The sequence below is a fragment of the Nerophis ophidion genome, linkage group LG20 (assembly GCF_033978795.1).
Source record: "Nerophis ophidion isolate RoL-2023_Sa linkage group LG20, RoL_Noph_v1.0, whole genome shotgun sequence".
Lineage (NCBI taxonomy): Eukaryota > Metazoa > Chordata > Actinopteri > Syngnathiformes > Syngnathidae > Nerophis > Nerophis ophidion.
The window spans coordinates 16,054,773-16,079,823 of NC_084630.1; the positions used below are offsets into that span (position 1 = coordinate 16,054,773).

A 25,051-nucleotide genomic window follows, 5' to 3' on the forward strand; every position below is an offset into this window, starting at 1 on the left:
TAAATTTTGCAATTTATAAATAAAGATTTACCAAATTAAAAAAAAAACAACAACAAAAACAAAAAAACAAAAAACAATGACACACCGGAAGTAAATAGTCCGAGAAGAGAGGCGGGTAACAGTGACACACTTTCTAAAAGTCTTCATCTCCATGGTTGATGTGAGGATTAAACTCAACAATTTTGTCATTTTTCCTTATTTTATACGCGTGATAAGAGTCCATGTCAAGCATACTAAGGTTAGTGTTGAAGTCTCGTTAGCGACGGCTAGCTGTCGCTAGCAAGACAACGTTAAAGACGGAATAATGTTGTAAAGTGTGCTTGATTATGAAAGCTAACCTTAAATATTCATGACCTAACTGCAGGTGGAATGGAAGACTACGACACGTTTGTGTTGAATAGATTCTCTCAGCTGAAGAGAAACGATGAGGAACACAAAATTCCTTTTGCTTCTTACATTTGCTTCCATGGGAATCCTATCCTGCCACCAGTGGTATGAACATTTTTATACTTTTCTGTCCTCTTAGAAATTAATTTTTGGCGCTTTATTTTCCTTTTAATTGTACTCTGATTTCACCCTTTGGCTTTGCAAATTCTACTGTGGATCATATAAAGTCAATCAATCAATCAATCAATCAATCAAAGTTTAGTAGGTCTTTATTGTCATTGCAACAAGTACAACGAAATTTTCGATTAGATTACACAAACAAACAATATACAGCAGGGGTCTCAAACTCAATTTATCTGGGGGCCACTGGATGCAGAAACTGGGTGAGGCTGGGCTGCAAGAAAAGATTTCTTAAAAAATCAAACATGCACTTTTTAATGAATTTACCTTCTATGAATGGCTTTCCCGCACTAGCAACATACTTACCAAACCTCACGATTTTTCCAGGAGTCTCCTGAATTTCAGTGCACCTCCCGACAATCTACCGGTGCAACCATTTTCCCAAATTTGTCCCAATTTTCACCCGGCCGACATTATTAAGGGCTACCCTGACTGCACTGCCTTTAACGTCCTCTACAAAAGTGGTTCTCAACCTTTTTTCAGTGATGTACACCCTGTGAACATTTTTTTAATTCAAGTACCCCCTAATCAGAGCAAAGCATTTTTGGTTGGAAAAAAAGAGATGAAGAAGTAAAATACAGCTCTATGTTATCAGTTTCTGATTTATTAAATTGTATAAAAGTTCAAAATATTGTTCAATAATTTAATTATAAATAAAGATTTCTACTGAGATAGGCGCCAGCGCCCCCCGCGACCCCGAAAGGGAATAAGCGGTAGGAAATGGATGGATGGATGGATTTCTACACATAGAAGTAATCATCAACTTAAAGTGCCAACTTTGGGGATTGTAATAGAGATCCACCTGGATTCATGAACTTAATTCTTAACATTTTTTCACCAAAAAAGAAATCTTTAACATCAATATTTATGGAACATGTCCACAAAAAATCTAGCTGTCAATACTGAATGTTGCATTGTTGCATATATTTTCAAAGTTTATGAACCTATATTCATATGTTGTTGAAGTGTTAATAAATATATTTATTGGGTTTTCATGAATTGCTGCTATTTTTTTTAGTATATTTTTAATAAATCTCATTTGTCCCTTAGCATACCTCCACGTACTTCCAGGAGTTTGTGCACTCTCAATAAGAGGACTACTGTTTTACAGCTTGACATTGCACACGCCTTAACATCACATAACCAAAAAGACGGCTATGTATCATATTATGTGAGACCTGTACAGAACAACGTTAGTGTCCGCAAGACGTACTTGATCAACAGCCATACAGGTCACACTGAGGGTGGCCATATATACAACTTTAACACTGTTACAAATATGCGCCACACTGTGAACCCACATCAAACAAGAATGACAGTCACATTTTGGGAGTACATCCGCACCCTAACACAACTAAAACCCAAGAGAACAAATACCCAGAACACCTTGCAGCCCTAACTCTCCCGGGCTATTATATACACCACCTCAACCGATGTAAGTAGGGAAGGTAGGGGGTTGGTGGTAGCGGGGGTTTGTATATTGTAGCCTGGAAGTATTAGGGCTGCATGGTATTCTGGGTATTAGTTCAGTTGTGTTTATGTTTTCTTACGGCGCAGATGTTCTTCTGAAATGTGTTTGTCATTCTTGTTTGGTGTGGGTTCACAGTCTGGCATATATTTGTAACAGTGTTTAAAGTTTTTTTTACGGCCAACCTCAGTGTGACCTGTGTAGCTGTTGATCAAATATGTCTTGCTATAGCACATGTGCGTACTGCACAGCTAGATGCAACATACTAATAGGCTTGCACGCTGTCTGTATAGGATGCAGAAGGCGCTATTGACAGTGACGTTATGGAATCCCTTGAATAGTGTTAAATGAGAAAAATCGGCTGAGAATTCGTAAGAATGGATGTCCTGAAAGTCAGGGGACTTCCGGGAAGGTTGGTAACGATGACAAGTATGACGCTGTCAAGCGCCGTTCATATTAAACTCGCGGGCCGCATCAACATTAAATTGTCATATCAATGTGTGGTCCGCAAAATAATGTATCGCGGGCCGCAATTGGCCCGCGGCCCGCATGTTTGAGACCCCTGGTATACAATCTGTACAGCTAATATGGGCATCTACATCAAAAATAGGATTTGCCATAGTAGCTGGCACGGACACAAAAAAAAAACATAGCTTGTCTGTAAATCTATCAGTCCATCCATCATTCATTCACATCTAAAAACTGCAAATGATGCATTAATTTAGCGCATACATCAGTCGATTTATAATGGATTCTTAGCCCCTGTCTTTGAATAGTGAGGTGGCCAAAGATCGCCACCCCTAAAGCAAAAGCAATAGAGTGACAAAGCACATAAACAATGACATCAAAGTGTTATTGGCTTAAAAATAGTTGACTTCTTACATGTAGTGTTCATTTCTAAAGTGACTCTTATGTCGGCATTCTCTAACAGCTCACAGTTAAACAACGAGAGGAAATGCAACATCACAGAAAAGATGCTGTCAAACTCAAGTTGAAGGACAAACAGCGAATGGCTTATGTGCAAGCAATTCTCCACAGTGTTCAGGTAATATGTCTTGAATTAATAAGTATTAAGTACGGACACTACAATAGTGATTGAGTTAAATGTTTTGACTACTCGATCATTGATTTTTTTAAACTTTCAAAATGTTTTGTCTTGCAGCTCAGGAATTCTCCAACATTAGATCAGTTACTTCAAGAACTAAAGGTTGATGACAAATCTTTGTGTTCTACTAACTCCAGTCAATCGAGTCTTCACAGTGCAGATACTGTACAAGAAAAGACTAGTCTAAACATCTCACTACCATCTGGTTGGCTTTCTCCATCTCCAACAAATAGTTCTCTTTTCTCCTGTCATATGATTCCTCAAAATAGTAACCACGGAGGTTGGCCTGTTGAACAACAAGCCTCACAACTAAGTTCTATTGATGGTGTCAACTGCTGCTCTGCACCCTCAAGCTGTCATGATGATATGAAACATGCCAGAGATTTGTCAGACACTTTGGACTCACTGAACGTTAGCCATTGTTCAGTAGGAATAGATAATACGGATTACTTTTCCCTCCACAACACCTCCAACAGTATTGCCAGGAGGCCAGATATTATTAGTTATCCTCCCATCGATGGAGAGGAACTGGAGAGAAGTGGACAGGAATCCTCGTTCTGTCATGATTTTATAGGAAGCATTGACAGTAGTAATAGCATTTTTCCTGAGGGCACTGTCACAAGTGATCATCTTCCCGAAGATAAATGTGCAAACAGTCAACAGGACAGTGCTATCAGTCCAGATCATTTCCCCAACACTACATTATTTTATGTGGATGAAAGCAAAACAATGATGTCGCTGCAAAGCTCTTCAAGCAAAGCCTCTCAGCCGCAATGCGTTGATTTGTGTCCAAGTACTGAACAGCTTATTCAGTGTGAGCCAAAAACACAGTCAGCAAGCAAACAGGAACCAAAAGTGCAGTCACAGTCGCCTCATCGTCCCAGCCTCCAGGACCTGCTGAAGAAATCTCAGGAGTACCGCCGACAACAGAGGATGCTCAGGAACCAAGTCAAAAATGCTCGAATTCAAGAGCGAGCTCCAGATGAGTCAAGATTGGAAGAGCAGAGCCTCTCTGACAAGGAGAATGATGAGTTTCGCTACAAAAGCGCAGAGGGGAGGAAACCTAAAGAGAGAAGATGTTTATTCAACAAAACCGTTAATTCTACCTACAAAAAATTCAGTGAAAAGACATGTCAGGAGGAGTTGATTTGCAAAAACTTAAATGGTTATTCAGAAAGAGTCCCTGAACAAAATCCCTTCCCTCAACAACACCTTTTATCAATTGAAACGTGCCAAAGTCCAGAGGTTTATCAGCGGACCAGTGATCAGACAAGCAAAGCTCTCCTTACATCTGTGGAGGGACAAGGAAACTATCACTCTATCCCAGTGCCTAACTTCTGTCAGAGTCCTGTTCACAGTAAAGTTTCAATCAGAGATGGCGTAGACAACATGAGGGGAAAAGCTCTTCTTTCTACAAGCCTGCATGAAAGCCACACGTCTGGTGAAGGAAGTAACCTGGGACACCAAGGGGATGGACCAATTGTTCTTGCCAATAATTCCCAGGACATAAACAAACTAGAGTCCTGCCTCTGCAGTCTAAAAGAACTAATATCTGATCTGTGCAGCTCCATCATGGAAATTGAGGGAAGATGGGAGGTGAGCTCACAGGTGGATCATGTTGGAGAGCCAGGCCAAAAGCACAATTTGCTTTTAAGTAGACAGTCCCTTGACTCTTGCAGAGACATTTTGGAAAACAGCAATGTAGGAGCCAAATGCATTCACTCTGGAGCCCAGTGTATGCAAACTCCCGATGTTTCTACAAATGCTGGTTCAAATCCTATACTTTGCCAGAAAGTGTCCATGCTGTTGGATACAAATTCCTACCCTACAGATGTAAAAAGTGAATTGAGCGAAGAAGGTGACAGTTCCAGTCACCTGCTCTCTCCCAACCAATCATTTGATGTTAATGCACCACAGTCTGCAATGTGGAACTTTCAGAGTTCTGGATCTGATCAGGTCTCAAGCGAAGAGTTGGATGAAGGGAATCAACTAACCCCAGAGAAGGTGGTTGGAACAGAGTCATCCGTAATGCGGGAGAACGTGGACAGAAGTTTTGCTCCCAGTGGCAGTGAAGACCTGTCACCTTGCTGCAGGACTCCCACAGGTGAGACAAACATATATACCACACTGTATATAAACTATGTCTGCAACTTACAACAAATTATATCGGCAAATAATGCTTGACTATTTTAGCGATCAGTTGACTAATCGGATTATGAAGCGTATACTTTTTCAGTCGTTGTAATTAGGCTATCAGCTTTTAAATTCAGTTGTAGCTATTTTCATGTTTGTGCTAACTACAATTAAAGTTACATTTTTCAAACAAAAAAAATTTACAAGACCACCACCACCAAGCTTATGTTATCAATAGTGTTTTAAAGGCCTACTGAAACCCACTACTACCGACCACGCAGTCTGATAGTTTATATATCAATGATGAAATCTTAACATTGCAACACATGCCAATACGGCCTTTTTAGTTCACTAAATTACAATTTTAGATTTCCCGCTGAGTTTCTTGTTGAAAACATCGCGGATTGATGACGCGTATCATGACGTGTGTTTGTGACGTTATTGGTCGGAGGGGACTTATTAGCTCAGCACCACTTAGAGCTAAAAGTCGTCTCTTTTTATTGCATCCTCGGACATCTTTGTTGCTGAATCTTTTGCAATTTGTTCAATTAATAATGGAGACCATGAAGAACAATGCTGTTGGTGGAAAGCGGCGTATTGCTGCTGTCTTTAGCACCGAGAAACAGCCGGGGTTTCTTTGTTTGTTGTAAAGTTTTAACACAAAGCGGTCAAGCGAACATGTTTCTCTACGTCGACCAGCATGTTTTTGGATGGGAAAATTGTGATATATATCTTACTGGAGACATCAGTGGATTATGCGTCCTCCTGGAGTAGCTGTCAAAAAAGGCAGCTGTGAGCTTGGCTCCTCGGCTTCTCTCTGAGACACTGGCGTGTTCAACGCAGCCATCCAACTTTGAGGTACCGGTATGTCTTTACAATCTCACTAAAACACTATTAAAACAATAAGCAGATAAGGGATCTTCCAGAATTAGCCGTTGTTTTTTGTTTTATTTAATTTATTTATTTAATTTCTAGTCCTTCACTATCAATATCCTCATCCACGAATCTTTCATCCTCGCTCAAATTAATGGGGAAATTTTCGCTCTCTCGGTCAGAATTGCTCTTACTGCTGGTGGCTCACATTATAAACAATGTGAGGATGTGAGGAGCCCTCACACCGGTGACGTCACGCGCACATACTTCCGGTAAAGGCAAGGCTTTTTTATTAGCGACCACAAGTTGCAAACTTTATTGTCGATGTTCTCTACTAAATCCTTTCAGCAAAAATATGGCAATATCACGAAATGATCCAGTATGACACATAGAATGGACCTGCTATCCCCGTTTAAATAAGAAAATCTCATTTCAGTAGGCTTTTAAGAAGAGATTTAATACATATTGTCAATCACAATTACAAGTTCAACTTTGTAAAGCAAGGGCCAAATGAAATGTTTGCTTTGATTGGCTTGCATTTGTTTGTGTTTCGTACACATGCCCAGGCTGACAGCGCAGCCACAGGAAAGATCTTCGATTATGAAAATATTAAAAAAATAGATGAAATGTTGTCACCGGTCGCGCAGACACAAACGTGTGTGTTCCTCTCTGGAAAAACATGAGTGACCATGTCATCGATTGTTATTGACAAATAAATTTGTTGTCGACAAATTTTATACGGTTATTAGGGGAGCTATTTTTTCACTTTAAAGTTGAACACTTAAATAACAACTTTTCATCCTGCAGTTGAAAGGTCGATGTGTAAAACATGTTTTCATGTTCTAACCTGATTTTAGCTGCATCGCCATGGAGACACAGTCATGAGGTAGAACTTGGGCAGGTCCATACTGCTCAGGTTCGAGCTCTGCAAGAAAGGCACAGGAGACAACAGGAAGAAGTGTTCCAGGTAGGGTTATCCGGATAGCAATATTTTGGTACGCGTACCAAAATGTATTTGGATGCTTTATGATACTTTTTAAATTAAAGGTGACCACCAAAAAATTCATTATTGCTTTATTTTATCAGACAATCTTATGATACGTTAAACATTTCTTACATAAAACACATTTCTTATTGCAATCAAAGAAAAATGTTGTGATGAAATAAGATAGTGAACATAGTGACAATAATGTCAGGGCACGGCGTGGTGCGGTTGGGAGAGTGGCCCGTGCCGGCAGCCTGAGGGTTCCTGGTTCAATCCCCACCTTCTACCAACTTTGTCACGTCCGTTGTGTCCTGGAGCAAGACACTTCACCCTTGCTCCTGATGAGTCGTGGTTCGGGCCTTGCATGGCAGCTCCCCACATCAGTGTGTGAATGGGTGAATGTGGAAATAGTGTCACAGCGCTTTGAGTACCTTGAAGGTAGAAAAGCGCTATACAAGTATAACCCATTTACCATAATTTATCTTATAGTAATAATTAAGCAAACAGGTTTCAAAGTTTCCTAATTTGGGTGCTGACATATGCACTAACATATAGAGTCATTTTCCATTCTATTATTTTTTCAAAATTATGAGTGATAAGCAGTAGAAAACCGATAATTATTCTACTTGTTCATTTACCGTTAAAAGTTTGATCCCGGGCTCGGGATCTTTCTGTGTGGATTTCCCCGTGACTGCGTGGGTTCCCTTCGGGTACTCCGGCTTCCCTCCCCCTCCAAAGACATGCACCTGGGGATAGGTTGATTGGCAACACTAAATTGGCCCTAGTATGTCAATGTGAGTGTGAATGTTGTCTGTCTATCTGTGTTGGCCCTGTGGTAAGGTGGCGATTTTTCCAGGGTGTACCCTGCCTTCCGCCCGAATGCAGCTGCGATAGGCTTCATCACCCCCCACGACCCTGAAAAGGACAAGCGCTAGAAAATGGATGGATAGATGTGCTTACCTGATGTAATCATTGTAGTATAAACCATATACGACTCTTCTACCTGATATTGTTACAGTCGATGTCTGTAGATCCACCCATGGCATTTGTTTATTATTTATTGAATAGATCCCCATTGGCTGACGCCAAGGCGACCGCTAGTCTTCCTGAGGTCCATATAGGAGCATACAAAATAAAAATACACAGAATACATACTTTACCAAACATACAAAAGAAAAATACAACATAAGATAAAAAAGCTAGTTAAACCTCATGTCATACAATAGTTGTATCTTCAAAGCTGTGTTGAATGATAATTTACTTTGTGAGAGATTAAATTGTCATTTGTTTAGATTCAGGAGTGCTAGTGTGCTGTTAGCAGTTAGTTATTGTGTCCTCCTACGATGTGTAGTGACGCATGGTTAGCTATTACTTGTCTTGTGGGAGGTTATACTTCTAAGAACTGTAGTGTATTTGTTGCCACAGAGGTGAGGATTAGTGATTTAGTAGTAGCTTAAACACTGCTGACTGCGGATGGATGTTAGCCTCTAGCTAGCCATGGTTTAAAGTACCTTTTACTCAGCTGCGCTTTAGTGTTTATAGCCCAATCTTAAGCGTTAGTTTTTAATCCAAAATGCGTCCATTTTCCATTTCTGTCTCCACGTGTCTGCTTGTGAGAACTCTGATCGTGTGCATTGTCTAACATGCGCCTCCGTTCATTTTGTCAGCAATGTCACAACGTGACGATGGCGTGCCATCATGTCTGAAGGAAGGAAAAAGAGCACTGGTATCTTTGGGCAGTTTTGTCCATTCCTCTTTGGAGTACCTTCCAAGCGCCATCAGATTGGATGGGAAACATTGGTTTTCATCCAGGATATTTCGTTACATTGCTGCCTTTATCTCTGTCTAGTAAGAGGGGTGACCAAGAACCGAATGTGAACCTGTGTGGAGAGAAGAACACTTTCTAGAAGGAAAACCATCTCCGCAGCAATCCACCAATCAGGGATGAAAGGGACAAGCGATAGATAATGGATGGATGGATGGTATTGTGGCCAGACGGAAGCCAATTCTTTGGAAAAAGTTTCCCAGCAGGCACCTGAAACACTCAGATCATGAGAAAAAAAATTATCTGGTCTGATGAGACTAAGATTGAACTATTGGTGAGAGTGCCATGCATAATGTTTGGAGGAATCCAGGCATTGCACATTGCCAAGCCAGCACCATCCCTACAGTGAAGCATGGTGGTTGCAGCATCATGCTGTGGGGATGGGTTTTTTTTGTGGTAATAACTGGGGTAGAGAGAATTATGAATGCAGCAATGTACAGAGAAAACCAATGCTTCTCATCCAATCTGATGGAGCTTTAGAGGTGCCTAAAGAGAAATGGGTGAAATTACCCAAAGACTGGTGTGCCAAACTTGTGGCATGTGTTCGAAAAGACTTGAGGCTGTAATTGTTGCCAAAAGTGCATCAACAAAGAATTGAGCAAAGTCAGTGATTACTTATGTACATCCATCCATCCATCCATCTTCTTCCGCTTATCCGAGCTCGGGTCGCGGGGGCAACAGCCCAAGCAGGGAAACCCAGACTTCCCTCTCCCCAGCCACTTCGTCTAGCTCTTCCCGGGGGATTCCGAGGCGTTCCCAGGCCAGCCGGGAGACATAGTCTTCCCAACGTGGCCTGGGTCTTCGCCGTGGCCTCCTACCAGTTGGACGTGCCCTAAACACCTCACATGTACTAATGTGATGTTTTTTGTTGTTGTTTTTTTTGATAAATATGCAAAATAAAAAATACACTTTTCATATTGTCATTATGGGGTATTGTCTGCAGAAAACGACAAAACACATTCCTTTTTGGACTTTTGAACAAATCAATAGGTCGGGAGGTGGGTCTTTTAGTTTGTGTATGAGTATGAGTTTCGAACATGCAAGCATACAACATGATACATCACAATTTTCAGTTTCTCTTTTCAACATGTTCGAAAAGGAGTAGGAAGAAGCAGAGCTTATTTAATCCTACCCCTTTTCTTTTACATAACAGTTGCTAAAACTTGTGTTCACTTCCTGTTCTCAATGTCTTCACGATATACTCCATAAGTAATTAAATAAAAATAAATAAATAAATAATTGTTGAAGTTTTATTCCATACGATGAGGTAAGTAAGATTATTTTGAGAATGAAAGAATGAATGGGTAAATAAATTCAGAATGTTTATCATAATTCTTCTTTTTTGTATTTTGTAAACACTTTAAGTTTGACACGTTTCTTGTGTGTGGCCACGCTGTGAAAAGTACTTTTTTAGGCTGCAGACCGAAAAATTTGGATTACAAAACATTACTATGTTGGATAAAATTATGTTATAATTTTAGGAAATTATTACTTTTTCAAAATATTTTAGTCTTTGGGAATTTATACCACAGCTTCTCAGCTGTGGCCCATTAGGCCCACAGCTCAGGAACAGGTGGCACTTGTGGCTCAACAATGTTTAAGAAAAACTGCTTTTGTATGTCAGTATGTTAAATTGTAAAATGGGTTTAGCAAATGAGTCAAACAATGTACAAATATTATCCAGTTTAACAAACTCAAAATGTTTTAAAAGTACAAGGAAGAAGAATCATGATGGACATCTTGAACTTTATGAAAAAAATGTTTAATCTTATTAATCTAATTATGTGCATCACAACGTACTTAAATTTGGATTCATGAGAACCATATTTATTGTTTATTTATTTACTTATTTATTCATGTAACCATTTTTAATGTTAGAGACTGAGTACAAACAAATGTTGGAAATTGCTGTGAAAACAAAAATGGGTAGGATTAAATAACATATGCTTCTTTCCTATACTTTTTGGACATGGTGTAATGAGAAACTGGATGTACAGTGAAGAAAGTAAGTATTTGAACACCCTGCTATTTTGCAAGTTCTCCCACTTAGAAATCATGGAGGGGTCTGAAACTTTTACGGTAGGTGCATGTCCACAGTATGAGAGATAACCTAAAAAGAAAAATCCAGAAATCACAATCTATGTTTTTTTTAATAATTTATTTGTGTGATACAGCTGAAAATAAGTATTTGAACACCAACATTAATATTTGGTAGAGTAGCCTTTGTTTACAATTACAGAGGTCAAACGTTCCCTGCAGTTCTTCACCAGGTTTGCACAGACTGCAAGAGGGATTTTTGCCCACTCCTCCACACAGATCTTCTCTAGATCGCTGAGTAACACAGACTTTCAGCTCCTTTCAAAGATTTTCAATTGGATTTAGGTCTGGAGACTGGCTAGGCCACTCCAGAACCTTAATATGGTTCTTACGAAGCCGCCTCTTGGTTTTCCTGGCTGTGTGCTTTGTGTCATTGTCTTGTTGGAACTTCCAGCCACAACTCATCTTCCATGATCTGACTGAGGGAAGGAGGTTTTTGGCCAAAATCTCACAATACATGGCTGCAGTCCTTCTCTCCTTAATACAGTACAGCCGTCCTGTCCCGTGAGCAGAGAAGCACCCCCAAAGCATGATGCTACCACCCCCATGCTTCACAGTAGGGATGGTGTTCTTGGGATGGTACGCATCATTCTTCTTCCTTCAAACACTCATAGTGGAATTATGACCAAAAAGGTAAATTTTGGTCGCATCTGTCCACAAAACGTTCTCCCATGACTCCTCTGGATCATCTAAATGGCCATTGGCAAGTTTAACACATCAAGAAGACCATCCCAGACCCACTGGACCCTCTATAGTTTGCCTACTGGCAGAACCGGTCCACTGAGGATGCAGTCAACACTGTCATCCACACCACCCTCACCCACTTAGAGGGCAAGGACACCTATGCCAGGCTATTATTCATCGACTACAGCTCTGCTTTTAACACGGTCATCCCACAAAAACTCACTGCTAAACTCCTCACTGATGGTCTAACAACGACTCTCTGTGACTGGGTCCTGAACTTCCTCACAAGTCGGCCTCAGTCAGTCAGAATCGGCAACCAGACATCAGGCACAAATGTTCTAAGCATAGGGACCCCCCAAGGCTGCGTGCTGAGCCCCCTGCTGTACGCCCTCTTCACACACGACTGTGTGGCCTCCCAAAATCGTCGGACTGATCACCTGGGGAACTGAGCTAGCGTACAGAAGGGAGGTAGCGGAAATGGTGGCCTGGTGTTAGGATAATAAGCTCTCCTTGAACACAGACAAGACCAAGGAGATGATTATTGATCCACGGAGAAGGAGTGCACAGTACACACCTTTGTACATAGGGGGGACAAAGGTAGACAGGGTGAAAACCTTTAAATTCTTCGGGACCCACATCAGCGAGGACCTCACCTGGGATCTCAACACCCAACAAACAATAAAGAAAGCCCAGCAGCAAATGTACTTCCTAAGAAAGCTGAGAAAAATTGGTATGCCACCCAAAATTCTCAGCAACTTCTATAGAAGTACGGTTGAGAGTGTCCTTACCAGCTCAATCACGGGTATGGAAACTGCACTGCTAAGGACAGGAAGGCACTCCAGCGAGTGATTAAAACTGCTCAGTACATATCAGGAGCAGCCTTCCCCTCACTACAGGACATGTACTCTACCATGGCCACCAGGAGAGCACACAACATCATAAAGGACAGTACACACCCCCAGCACAGTCTCTTCAGCGTCCTACCATCAGGCAGACGATAGAGGAGCCTGAAATCCAGGACTACGAGACTGACAAACAGTTTCTACCCACAGGCCATCAGGCTTGTGAATGCTAGCCCCCCCCCCCCCTCCCATTTTTAGACAGGTACCTTGACCACCCCCGAACTGTGAACCATCACTGTAGACACTTTTCACCTTTGATCACTAAAGACACTTTAAATGTTGCTGTGACCCAAGGTCACCTCCATATTTATACTGATGACTGTCAATCAGAATGTGCAATAATGTTATGTACTTACTGTGCCTTGCGTATACATTATTTTTTTTATTTTTAGCTAAGTACCGTGTGACTTGTTGAATGGTGGACTAGCAAAGTAAGATTTTCATTGTACGGCAAACTGTCTCTTTAACTGTGCATATGACAATAAACAATCTTGAATATTAAGACGGGCCTTAACATGTGCTGGTTTAAGCAGGGGAACCTTCCGTGCCATGCATGATTTCAAACCATGATGTCTTAGTGTATTACCAACAGTGACCATGGAAACAGTGGTCCCAGCTCTTTTCAGGTCATTGACCAAATCCTGCCGTGTAGTCCTGGACTGATTCCTCATCTTTCTTAGCATCATTGAGACCCCACGAGGTGATATCTTGCATGGGGCTCCACTCCGATTGAGATTGACCGTCATGTTTAGCTTCTTCCATTTTCTAATGATTGCACCAACAGTGGACCTTTTTTCACCAAGCTGCTTGGAAATTTCTCCGTAGCCCTTTCCATCCTTGTGGAGTTGTACAATTTTGTCTCTGGTGTCTTTGGACAGCTCTTTGCTCTTAGCTATGCTGAATGTTTGGTTCTTACTGATTGTATGGGGTGGACAGTTTTTTTTTAATGCAGCTAACGACCTCACACAGGTGCATCTGATTCAGGATAATACAGTGGAGTGGAGGAGGACTTTTAAAGGCGGACTAACAGGTCTTTGAGGGTCAGAATTGTAGAGGATAGACAGGTGTTCAAATACTTATTTTCAGCTCTATCACACGAATAATTTGTTAAAAAATCATTGATTTTGATTTCTGGATTTTTCTTTTTAGGTTATCCCTCATACAGTGGACATGCACTTACCGTGAAAATTTCGGACCCCTCCATGATTTCTAAGTGGGAGAACTTGCAAAATAGCAGGGTGTTCAAATACTTATTTTCTTGACTGTATGTGGTAGTGCACCGTATTTGTATGCATTTCTGAAATAAATAAACTACCGTAATACCCTAAGCAAACCATATCCAATGTCCACCGGTGATGAAAGGAAGTACATCTGGCCCATAAAAGCAGTACCGGTACATTAAAGCTGGACACCACGGGACACGGTGACTTTATCAAGGGAAACAGGGATAGGCGGTAGAAAATGGAAGGATGGGCATTATCGTTGAAAGAGCAGGAAGATGCTCGGAATATGTTTGTGTTAATATTTTATACGCACCCAGTCATTTATTAATTGACATTTTACATTAACTCCTTCCCCCACGTATGGCAGGTGCCCACGGACACCACTTGTGCAAGTTTCTGCCAACAAGAGCGCTGTAGTGTTTTTATTATATTCAATTTGCTGCGACAATGTTAGTCTCTCCCACGTTCTGAACTGAACTTGGATTTTGCGCTGCCAGTTGAATATCCCTGGTATAGTGAATATATAATAGAAATCATTAAAAAAAATTTAAGTGGTATAAAACAATTGGATTGTAATGAGGGCTTGAGCTTTGTAAAGGAAATACATTGACACTGATAAGTAAGTTTTTTTTGTTTAATTCATCAGTGTCTGTGCTTAAGTGTTTTTTGATTTAAATTTCATCTTTGTTTGGTCACCTCTGTTGTCCTTTCTGCCTGTTTTATTTCTACCTTTTTATCATCCTCATCCTCCAAATGTCCCCCACTAAGCCTTTCCAGGCTTTTCCTATGCTGCATTTTCCAACTATTCTGTACATACATGCACTCAAGTCTGCTTGTCCTCTTTAGGCATTGGCAGAGCACTACCACCTTCCTCAGAGATCCTCCTTCCCGCGCTCTACATTAGGCCATCTTGTTGGGGACACATTGCCATTTTCTCAGCGTAAATGTCAGGTATTACTAATGCACAGTAGTTCTCAACTTTTTTCACAAAGTACCACCTCAGAAAAAATGTGTCTCTCCAATGACCCAACATTAAAATACAGTAGGTGGAGGTTTTATTAAACAAGCATATACAGTCATGGGCATAAATATTGACACCCCTGCATTTCTGTCAGTACTACTTCTCCCAGAAAATTGTTGAAATTACAAATGCTTTGGTATTCATATTTATTTCTTTTGTTTGCATTGGAACAACACAAAAAAAAGCCAAATCTGATATTATTTTACACAGAACTCCAAAAATGGACTCGACAAAATTATTGACACCCTCAACTTAATATTTGCTTGCACGCCCTTTGGGAAAAAATAACTGAAATCAATCGCTTCCTGTAATCAATCAATCAAGGTTTATTTATAGAGCCCTAAATCACAAGTGTCGCAAAGCGCTGCACAAGCCACAACGACATCCTCGGTTCAGATACCACATTAGGGCAAGGAAACACTCAACCCAGTGGGATGGCAATGAGAAACCTCGGAGAGGACCGCAGGACTACCGGTGCAATGGACGTCGAGTGGGTCCTGCATAATATTGTGAAAGTCCAGTCGATAGTGGATCTAACATAATAGTGAGAGTCCTGTCCATAGTTGGGCCAGCAGTGGTAAGCATCATTGAGTTTCTTACACCTTGCCATGGGAATTTTGGACCACTCTTCTTTCGCTCGATGAGCTAACTCCTTCAAGACTGTTGGAAAACCATTTCAGGTGACTACTTCTTGAAGCTCATCTAGAGAATGCCTTCCCTCTACCTTGTGGAGGGGGGGAACACAGGTCCGGTGGCCATGGATGTGGCCATGGCTGTCCAAAGTCGGGACCCGGGATGGACCGCTCGCCTGTGCATCGGCTGAGGATATCTCTGCGCTGCTGATCCGTCTCCGCTTGGGATGTTCTCCTGCTGGCTCCACTATGGATGGGACCCTCGCTACTATATTGGATCCACTATAGACTGGACTCTCACTGTTATGTTGGATCCACTATGGACTGGACTTTCACAATATCATGTTAGACCCTCTCAATATCCATTGCTTGCGGTCTCCCCTAGAGGGGTGGGGTTGCCCACATATGTGGTCCTCTCCAAGGTTTCTCATAGTCATTGTCACCGACGTCCCACTGGGGTGAGTTTTTCCTGGCCCTTATGTGGGCTCTGTACCGCGGATGTCGTTGTGGCTTGTGCAGCCCTTTGAGACACTTGTGATTTAGAGCTACATAAATAAACATTGATTGATCGATAGAGTGTGCAAAGCAGTAAACAGAGCAAAGGGTGGCTATTTTGAAGAAATTAGAATATAAAACATGTTTTCAGTTATTTCACCTTTTTGTTAAGTACATAACTCCACATGTGTTCATTCATAGTTTTGATGCTTTCAGTGACAATCTACAATGTAAATAGTCACGAAAATAAAGAAAATGCATTGAATGAGAAGGTTTGTCCAAACCTTTGGCCTGTACTGTATATGAATATATATTTATAAGAGCCTCGTTAAACAATTTGCATAGAAAACTCTTTGATTATTATAGTTTTTGCTAACAGATTGATTGATAACCTTCTTTGCGTGTTGCAGGATCATATACACAATGTAATACAGTACATTTTTCTGTCAAAATTACAAGAACAATATGTGCATTTAGTCGGAAAGTGCTTTATTTTTTTCCAGCCTTTTTTTGCGGGCCACATAAAAATTTTGCGGGTGGACCACATTAAATAGTGCGGCAGGACCAAATGACTTGGTGGGCCATATTTGGCCCCCGGGTCTTTAGTTTGACACATGTAATGTAGAGCATGTGTGCTGGAATAAATCAGTGATGTTAAGATGGAAACTGTGATCTTTATCTCTGTGTGATACCACCAAATAAAGACTTTGAGACTGAGAGAAATTAACTGGTTTTCACTGATAGAATCTGCATTCCACACTGGTATTCATTCTACATCCTCATTGTTCTTTCTTAGCCCTCAAGTGAACACCTAGAGAGATGGCGCCTGCTGCTGTTAGCTTCTGTCAAAGGCTATCTAACACGCAGGCTGCTAAAGACCGAGCGAGTGACGCAGCTGGTGCGCACTGTTGGGGTGAGTCAAGTCACATCTGTTGCAGTGTGTCCTGTTGTGTCAGAGAAGGAGAAAGCGTTTGTTGTCACAGCTGACATTTGCACCTAATTGAAGTCCCTCATCGTTCGGTGCTGTCAGCTGGGATTTATTTTCTTGTAGGACACGAAGCAATTCCTGCAGGCTTTCCAGCAGCAGATTGCCAGAGGTGATATGTGCAGCAAAGAGGACCGTCTATTGCAGCAGAGAGTCGCTCTGCAGGTATTGGCGCACATGTTGTACATCTCTTACACAGCAACTAACGTCACACACTGTGTTGGTTTCAGCTGAGAGTGGCACGTTACGAGCTTTACTACATTTTCTTCAACCTGTCTATGGCGGAAAGGATGCAGCTGATTAGTCTGGACAGAGAGCTGGTGAGAGACCGAGTGCTCAGACGACAGGTAACAGTTGAAAACCGCAATTCAAGCACTTTTAGTTTTACCGTATTTTCCATACTATAAGCTGATACCTTTTTCCTACGCTTTGAACCCTACAGCTTATAAAATAGTGTGACTAATCTCTGGATTTTTCTTTGCTATTGGTAATAATGCAACCATTTTTCATTAAATCCAAGGAGAGACATTGAAATTGTGTGTTATTGTTCAGAGACGTGTACAAAACCAAAAACCAGTGAAGTTGACACATTGTGTAAATCGTAAAAAAAAACAGAATACAGTGATTTGCAAATCCTTTTTTAACCTATGTTCAAAATATGGAAAACTATGTTTTATCTTCTAAAATGTAGTGGGTGTGGCTTATATACTGGTGCACTCTATAGTTTGGAAATATGGCAGTACAAATTCAACCCAGTAACGTCATTTATAATGCAGAAAGAAGTTTATCAGTAGCTTCTGGTTAATGTTGTTCTTCCTAAGCACTCTCAAAAAGTGCAGACGCAGTTCCATTGTCTTTTAAAAAAAACAACTACAACTTGTGTTTTATATTCGTTCTGATAGGACACACACACACTGTCATACGTGCAGTATTTAAAACTACAACTTGTGTTTTATATTCTTTCAGACAGGACATGCAGGAATGAGTTCTCTATCTGCTGCAACACAAAAGTCTCTCGAGAGGAAAAGAGAAATGTGAGTTTTTTCATAAGTTTCAGCACACATGACAGTCATGTTAGTAGTCATATAAAACTGTGCGCTAACTCAGACCTGGTCCAATTAAGGCCCGTTAAGCTTTTCAATCTGGCCTGCAGAACATTCCCAGATATATATTTTTTTATCTTTAAGAAGGAAACTGTAGCTGTCATTATGATGTGCAGTGATGTTTTCAAATTAGTCTAAGTCTTGAACTATACAAAGTATTTCAATGGTTGGAATCTGCGCTTTTGCATGATATACTAGTTACTATGCTAATCTAATTAGTTACTATGGTAATTTAAGTCACAGCAGCTCAGACGAGGCACCAAGCAGTGTTGGTGGGGAGCGTTTCCACAGAGTGTTTCCAGAGCGGCCTGAAATGTGGGTGTCAGGGACAGACACGGAAGGAGATTTTTACAACAAAATTCTAAAGCTTAGTGATATGTCAGATTATAGGTAGGTTTATTTTACTCTTCGCATTCATATTTCACTGTGTTTGTTGCATTTTTGTTGCGTTTCGTTTGTTTGAAAAAATATGTCGATGGATTGGGGGTGTGACTTTCATATGTTGCCAATATCCAGTGTTTAGTCGGTCATAGTTAATATTGTAAATCTTTATTTTCATGTACATTCCGGGCGTCTCATTCAGTAAAAAAAATAAACAATTTTATTCCATTTTTAAGGCAGTCTGTCATAACATTTTTAGCATTCAATCAGACATTATTGTGAGGTTTTGTACTAGTGTTCCTAAAAATAGATACACCGGCCCCCAGACACAATTTTTTCAATAAATTTGAAAAAATTATTTTTTCAATAATTTTGAAAAAATAATTTATTTTGAGTCAAAATAATTGCCCAAGCCTGCCTTAACTGGAATCAACGTTACCTCTAAGGCAGTGGGTTCGATCAAACCCTAGGGGTTCGGTGAATCGGCCTCAGGGGTTCGGCGGAGGTCATAACACACCCGACTCATCGTGTAAATACAAACTTCTCCTTAGCTGACTGATTTACAGGTGTGTAATTTGTTGTGCGTTCCTGCACTGTGTTGGTTTCGCTGTTTGAACAAGGTGATGTTCATGCACGGTTCATTTTGTGCACCAGTAAAAAAAACGTGGTAACACTTTAGTATGGGGGAAATATTCACCATTAATTACTTGCTTATTAACATGCAAATTAGTAACATATTGGCTCTTAACAAGTCATTATTAAGTACTTATTAATGGCCTTATGCAGCATGACCTTATTATAACCCTAACCCACTAACCCAAAATTAAGTCTTTATAACTTCGAATATGTTCCTCTAATGTCCAAATAACTCCAAATTAAGTCTTAATTACTTCGAATATGTTCCCCTAGTGTCCAAATAACTCTAAATTAAGTGTTTATTACTCAGAACATGTTCCCCTAGTGTCCAAATAACTCTAAATTAAGTCTTTAATACTCAGGACATGTTCCCCTAGTGTCCAAATAACTCTAAATTAAGTCTTTATTATTTAGAACATGTTCCCCTAGTGTCCAAATAACTCTAAATTAAGTCTTTACTACTTAGAGTATGTTCCCCTAGTGTCCAAATAACTCTAAATTAAGTCGTTATTACTTCAAATATGTTCCCCTAGTGACCAAATAACTCTAAATTAAGTCTTTATTACTTAAAATATGTTCCCCTAGTGTCCAAATAACTCTAAATTAAGACTTTATTACTCAGAACATGTTCCCCTAGTGTCCAAATAACTCTAAATTAAGTCTTTATTACTTAGAATATGTTCCCCTAGTGTCCAAATTACTGTAAATTAAGTCTTTAATACTCAGAATATGTTCCCCTAGTGTCCAAATAAGTCTAAATTAAGTCTTTATTACTTAGAATATGTACCCCTAGTGTCCAAATAACTCTAAATTAAGGCTTTATTACTTAGAATATGTTCTCCTAGTGTCCAAATAACTCTAAATTAAGTCTTTATTACTCAGAACATGTTCCCCTAGTGTCCAAATAACTCTAAATTAAGTCTTTATTACTTCGAATATGTTCCCCTAGCGTCCAAATAACTCTAAATTAAGGCTTTATTACTTAGAATATGTTCCCCTAGTGTCCAAATAAGTCTAAATTAAGTCTTTATTACTCAGAACATGTTCCCCTAGTGTCCAAATAACTCTAAATTAAGTCTTTATTACTTAGAATATGTTCCCCTAGTGTCCAAATAACTCTAAATTAAGTCTTTTTTCCTTAGAATATGTTCCCCTAGTGTCCAAATAACTCTAAATTAAGTCTTTATTACTGAGAATATGTTCCCCTAGTGTCCAAATAACTCTATACTAAGTCTTTATTACTCAGAACATGTTCCCCTAGTGTCCAAATAACTCTAAATTAAGTCTTTATTACTTTGAATATGTTCCCCTAGTGTCCAAATAACTCTATACTCAGTCTTTATTACTCAGAACATGTTCCCCTAGTGTCCAAATAACTCTAAATTAAGTCTTTATTACTTAGAATATGTTCCCCTAGTGTCCAAATAACTCTATACTAAGTCTTTATTACTCAGAACATGTTCCCCTAGTGTCCAAATAACTCTAAATTAAGTCTTTATTACTTCGAATATGTTCCCCTAGTGTCAAAATAACTCTAAATTAAGTTTGTGTTACTTAGAATATGTTCCCCATACTAAAGTGTTACCAAAAATATATAACATTGTCTTGAATTTGAAAAAATAAATGTATTTTTCACTAATGAAGGGTTCGGTGAATGTGCATATAAAACTGCTGGGGTTTGGTACCTTCAACAAGGTTATGAACCACTGCTCTAAGGTACGCGCCTGTGCAATTGCACACCGCTCACGCGTCCTCTGCGCACGGCAAATCTAGGCCGCGCACAAAATCGAATAAAAAGATAAGCGCATAACAGTGTGCACGTCTGCTGCCACTCACATGTGCGCCACTGAGTGCTCAAGGAGTTTTGGCGTTTGCTCACACATTAAAAAATTGGAGGGGAAAATTGACTGGAATATGCGTTCATGTACTCCAGTCAGAAATATCTAATTTTGCACAGCAGGCTGGAGACACAAACAGTAAGGAGACCCTAAAGTTCTTCCTGTCTCACTGCAGGATTCAGAAGAAGGTGTCAGAGCGAAACAGAGGAGTTGTGACGACAAACAAAACATTTAGTGAAGGACAGCTGCCAGGACACAAGCGAGGACAGTTGAGAAGAAAGCTTCTGAGGATCTCCTGAATGACAACTTGAACATTAAGTAATTCTGCTGACATATCATTCACTTTTATATCTGCTGACATCCTCCCACTAGATAACATCACAGTCAAGCTTCTTTGTACAACTGCTCAACCTATTTCTTTATGTCCTAACATTTTTACTATATAACTAGCAGGACACAAACAATCAATAGCATAACAGTCTTAATAGAAAACCTTATTACATGTAAAATTGCAAAGGAAATCATTAATTTGCTTAGAAGAGTGCACATTAGTTACTTTGTGAATACAAAATATTACAACACTTCCTGTAAAGAGAACAGCCTATGAATATTTAGTTATCTACACACACTTTGTCGGTATTCTCATTATCTTACTTTTACTTTTGCTTTTACAGAGTTCCCAAAGTTGCCTGAACTATCTTTCCTGCACTGATAATGTTTGTTTGGAATGTTCATCTATAGTCAAGTGTTATTTATATTTGTAATGTGATAATAAAAGTTTTTTACAAGTTGAATATAGTACCGCAGAGATGTCCAAAATGTGGCGGTCTGCATTTTTCCCCCCAGTTTGCTTTGTGACAGATTGGACAGAAAAAGACGCGGGAAACACAAACAAGAAGGAACGATGAGAGAGTTGCAGCCAGCTGTACCGTGAGTGTCGCACAGGTTCATTTAATGGCAATGATAAATATTTGTCACAGGAAAACAGTGAGAGGGATAGTAGCCATTTGTTATAGTAAAGCATTACATATTTTTTCTTTTTAACCAGCTACCAGAAATCAATAGCTGGATAATGGAGAGGTTTTGTCAATTAAAAGAAAGCAATCGCCTAAAACCAAAATAAACATTAACTAAATCTCATCTGATGTGTACAACATTGTCCAAGTGACATTATCATGTCATCTTCCTCTTTATGCCATGTCCTCAAGGTGACAGAAAGATTACACAAACTGCCCTATCATGTGATTCTACCATGTTGGCAAAATACTAACACATAATATATAACACATTTTATCATGCTTTTATGATTTACCTAGCAAAATCATTTTGTCAAACATTTATTGTGATTCATTCCAAGAGGCATCAATCCTATACGCAACATTTCCAATGCAACACACACGTGGTTAAGATGCAGCTGTTTGTAATTAAACATTTGACTAGCAGGTGGAGTCTTGTGCCAAAACATGTGAATCAATGCTTCATTGGGCCATGAGGTTTTTTTCTTATTTTCATAACATTTTATTGTCTTAATTACAAGTTTATGAACTATTTTCCTTGTTTTAAAAGCATAATTTTGTGTACTATTATCTTAAACGAATGTTTCCAAACAAATTTTTGTCATTTTTATAGCATTATATTGCTTCCAAGTTCTTTTTTACGTGAAATACAGCAATTTCATTTTTATTTCTTATTCCCCTCTTCTAAAAGATTTTTCGGGTTGATTTATTAGACTTACTATCTCTCCAGGGAAAGCCCAAAGTTCCTTATTTATTTATTTGCCTATCCCCTATTTATTATTTATTTATTTACCTATCCCCTATTTTTCACAAGCCAATAAGCATTCACGAACTTAAAGACAGGAACTAATGTGTCACTGTACTATCTTAAATATTACCTTTTATTATAATTGTTGGTATATTAACTGTGTTTAAGCTCATTGTCTCGTTGCAAGTTGACCTATATCTTAAACAATGCCCTTTCTTATCCTCGTAAACAGAGAGGATCCAATAATGTCCTTGACGATACAATTTGGCTGATTCTATGGGTAATGTACAACTATTCATTCTGGTAAAGGTTCCTCTTCTTAACTACTATTACGAACTATTTACAGTATCCACCTGAATTAATCAGAATGGAGTTTTAAAAGTGTAATTAAAAAATAAGCTTTTCTTTGCTTCTAAACACTGCTCTGCTTTTTAATTACTACACCCCAAAAAATATATAATTAATAGAATATTTTTTTGTCAACAGCGGGTTTAACAATACTACAAATAATATTACATATTAAAAAGCATGCACAGCACAAATATAGTGTATGACTAATGTGCTTCATTGGTTATTTCTGCTATATAGTAGAAATGCATTATTTTGTAAATATTTAAACAGTTAGAATCCAGGTGGGGCCGCATGGAAGAAAATCTATTCCCACATGGGCCGGAATGGTAAAATCATGGCATAATAATTTAAAAATAAAGACCATTTTGTTTACTTTGGCCAAAAATAGAACAAGCACATTCTGAAAATGTACATATTACAAATATCCTCTTGACAAAACACTTCAAGCTAGTTGAAAATTATGAGGAAAAAATTGGTGCCGTTTCAAAAACACCATGAAGAGCCAAATTAATTTAGACTTAATCTCAGTGTATCTACAAAGCAACTACACTTCAAGTCACAGCCCATCTAGGATTGGAAAAAAAAATCAATCAGTCAATCAATCAAAGCTTTATTTATCTAGCCTGATATTACAAGTGTCTCAAAGGGCTGCTCAAGCCACAACGACATCAGATCCCACATCCGGGCAAGAAAAAACTCAACCCAATGGGATACAATGAGAAACCTTGGAGGGGACCGCAGATGGACGTCGAGTAGATCTAGTTAATAGTGGTAGAGTCCAGTCCATAGTGGGGCCAGCAGGGGATCATCTTGAGTGGAGACAAGTCAGCAGCGCAGAGACATCAACTGATAACCTCTCTACGTAGGTGTGGGGAGCACAGCAGAAAAGAGACGGCAAATCAACTGGTCTATAAGGGGGTATATTTAAAGGAAAGTGTATACAAATGAGTTTTAAGATGGGAATTAAATGCAAAAATAAAAGCGATTCTATGTATCAACTACCTCGTGTCATTTCTACATATTAAACCTGTGCTAACTCGACAAACTGAAAAACTTTTCAAGGAGGTTGAGTTACCTCCCATCATTGTGTATCGATAACACAAAAACAGTTGTGGAATGTGTGAACAATTTTTCAACATATAGATCAGGGGTAGGGAACCTATGGCTCTAGAGCCAGATGTGGCTCTTTTGATGACTACATCTGGCTCTCAGATAAATCTTAGCTGGCATTGCTTAACACGATAAGTAATGAATAATTCTGCTGGTAATCACAGTGTTAAAAATAACGTTCAAATTAAAAAACATTTTCATGCATTTTAATCCAACCATTCATTTTCTATCGCACCTGTTCAAGAAGTCGCATTAATGGTAAGAAGTATTATATTTATTATTGGTTAGCTTTAGAATAACAATGTTATTAAAAAGAATAAGAAGTGAAGTATATAGCGCTTTTTCTCTAGTGACTCAAAGCGCTTTACATAGTGAAACCCAATATCTAATTTTTACATTTAAACCAGTGTGGGTGGCACCGGGAGCAAGTGGGTAAAGTGTCTTGCCCAAGGACACAACGGCAGGGACTAGGATGGCGGAAGCGGGGATCGAACCTGCAACCCCCAAGCTACTAGCACGGCCGTTCTACCAACCGAGCTATACCGCCCCAACTTATTGCGGCCTAAAAATGTTGGTCTGACTTAAAAATGCACGCATTTAGTTGTATTCAGTGTTGAAAAATATTATATGGCTCTCACGGAAATACATTTTGAAATATTTGGCTTTCATGGCTCCCTCAGCCAAAAAGGTTCCCGACCCCTGATATAGATGGTAGGGGTGTGGGAAAAAATTGATTCGAAATCGAATCACGATACTCACCTTGTGCAATTCAGAATCGATTTTCATTTTTTTAAATTAATTATTACAACAAAACAATACACATCAATACCATAACAATGCAATCCAATTCCAAAACCAAACCTGACCCAGCAA

At 39.4% G+C, this 25,051-nt stretch overlaps 1 protein-coding gene across 3 annotated transcripts; it reads left to right on the top strand.

Moving 5' to 3' along the window:
• The first annotated feature begins 76 nt into the window (after positions 1-76).
• On the top strand, positions 77-21,747 carry cp110 (centriolar coiled-coil protein 110). Of its 3 annotated transcripts, none has more exons than XM_061880590.1 (11): positions 77-160; positions 365-492; positions 2,967-3,080; positions 3,198-5,244; positions 7,004-7,113; positions 14,709-14,813; positions 16,807-16,923; positions 17,062-17,160; positions 17,226-17,342; positions 17,962-18,029; positions 21,129-21,747. In XM_061880590.1, the coding sequence occupies exons 2-11, from the start codon at positions 370-372 to the stop codon at positions 21,250-21,252; spliced, it is 3,024 nt and encodes a 1,007-aa protein (XP_061736574.1). In that variant the 5' UTR covers positions 77-160; positions 365-369; the 3' UTR covers positions 21,253-21,747. The 3 variants fall into 3 exon arrangements, with proteins under 3 accessions (XP_061736574.1, XP_061736572.1, XP_061736575.1); XM_061880588.1 differs by having other exon boundaries at positions 85-238; XM_061880591.1 differs by lacking the exons at positions 14,709-14,813; positions 16,807-16,923; positions 17,062-17,160; ... (1 more) ...; positions 17,962-18,029; positions 21,129-21,747 and adding an exon at positions 8,799-10,153 and having other exon boundaries at positions 85-238.
• The last annotated feature ends 3,304 nt before the right edge of the window (positions 21,748-25,051 follow it).

Coding starts and splice junctions, on each gene's coding strand:
- cp110 (XM_061880590.1), top strand. CDS start 370: ATGGAAGACTACGACACGTTTGTGTTGAATAGATTCTCTCAGCTGAAG. Junction 5,245..7,003: donor TTGCTGCAGGACTCCCACAG/GTGAGACAAACA, acceptor ACCTGATTTTAG/CTGCATCGCCATGGAGACAC. Junction 17,343..17,961: donor ACCGAGTGCTCAGACGACAG/GTAACAGTTGAA, acceptor ATATTCTTTCAG/ACAGGACATGCAGGAATGAG.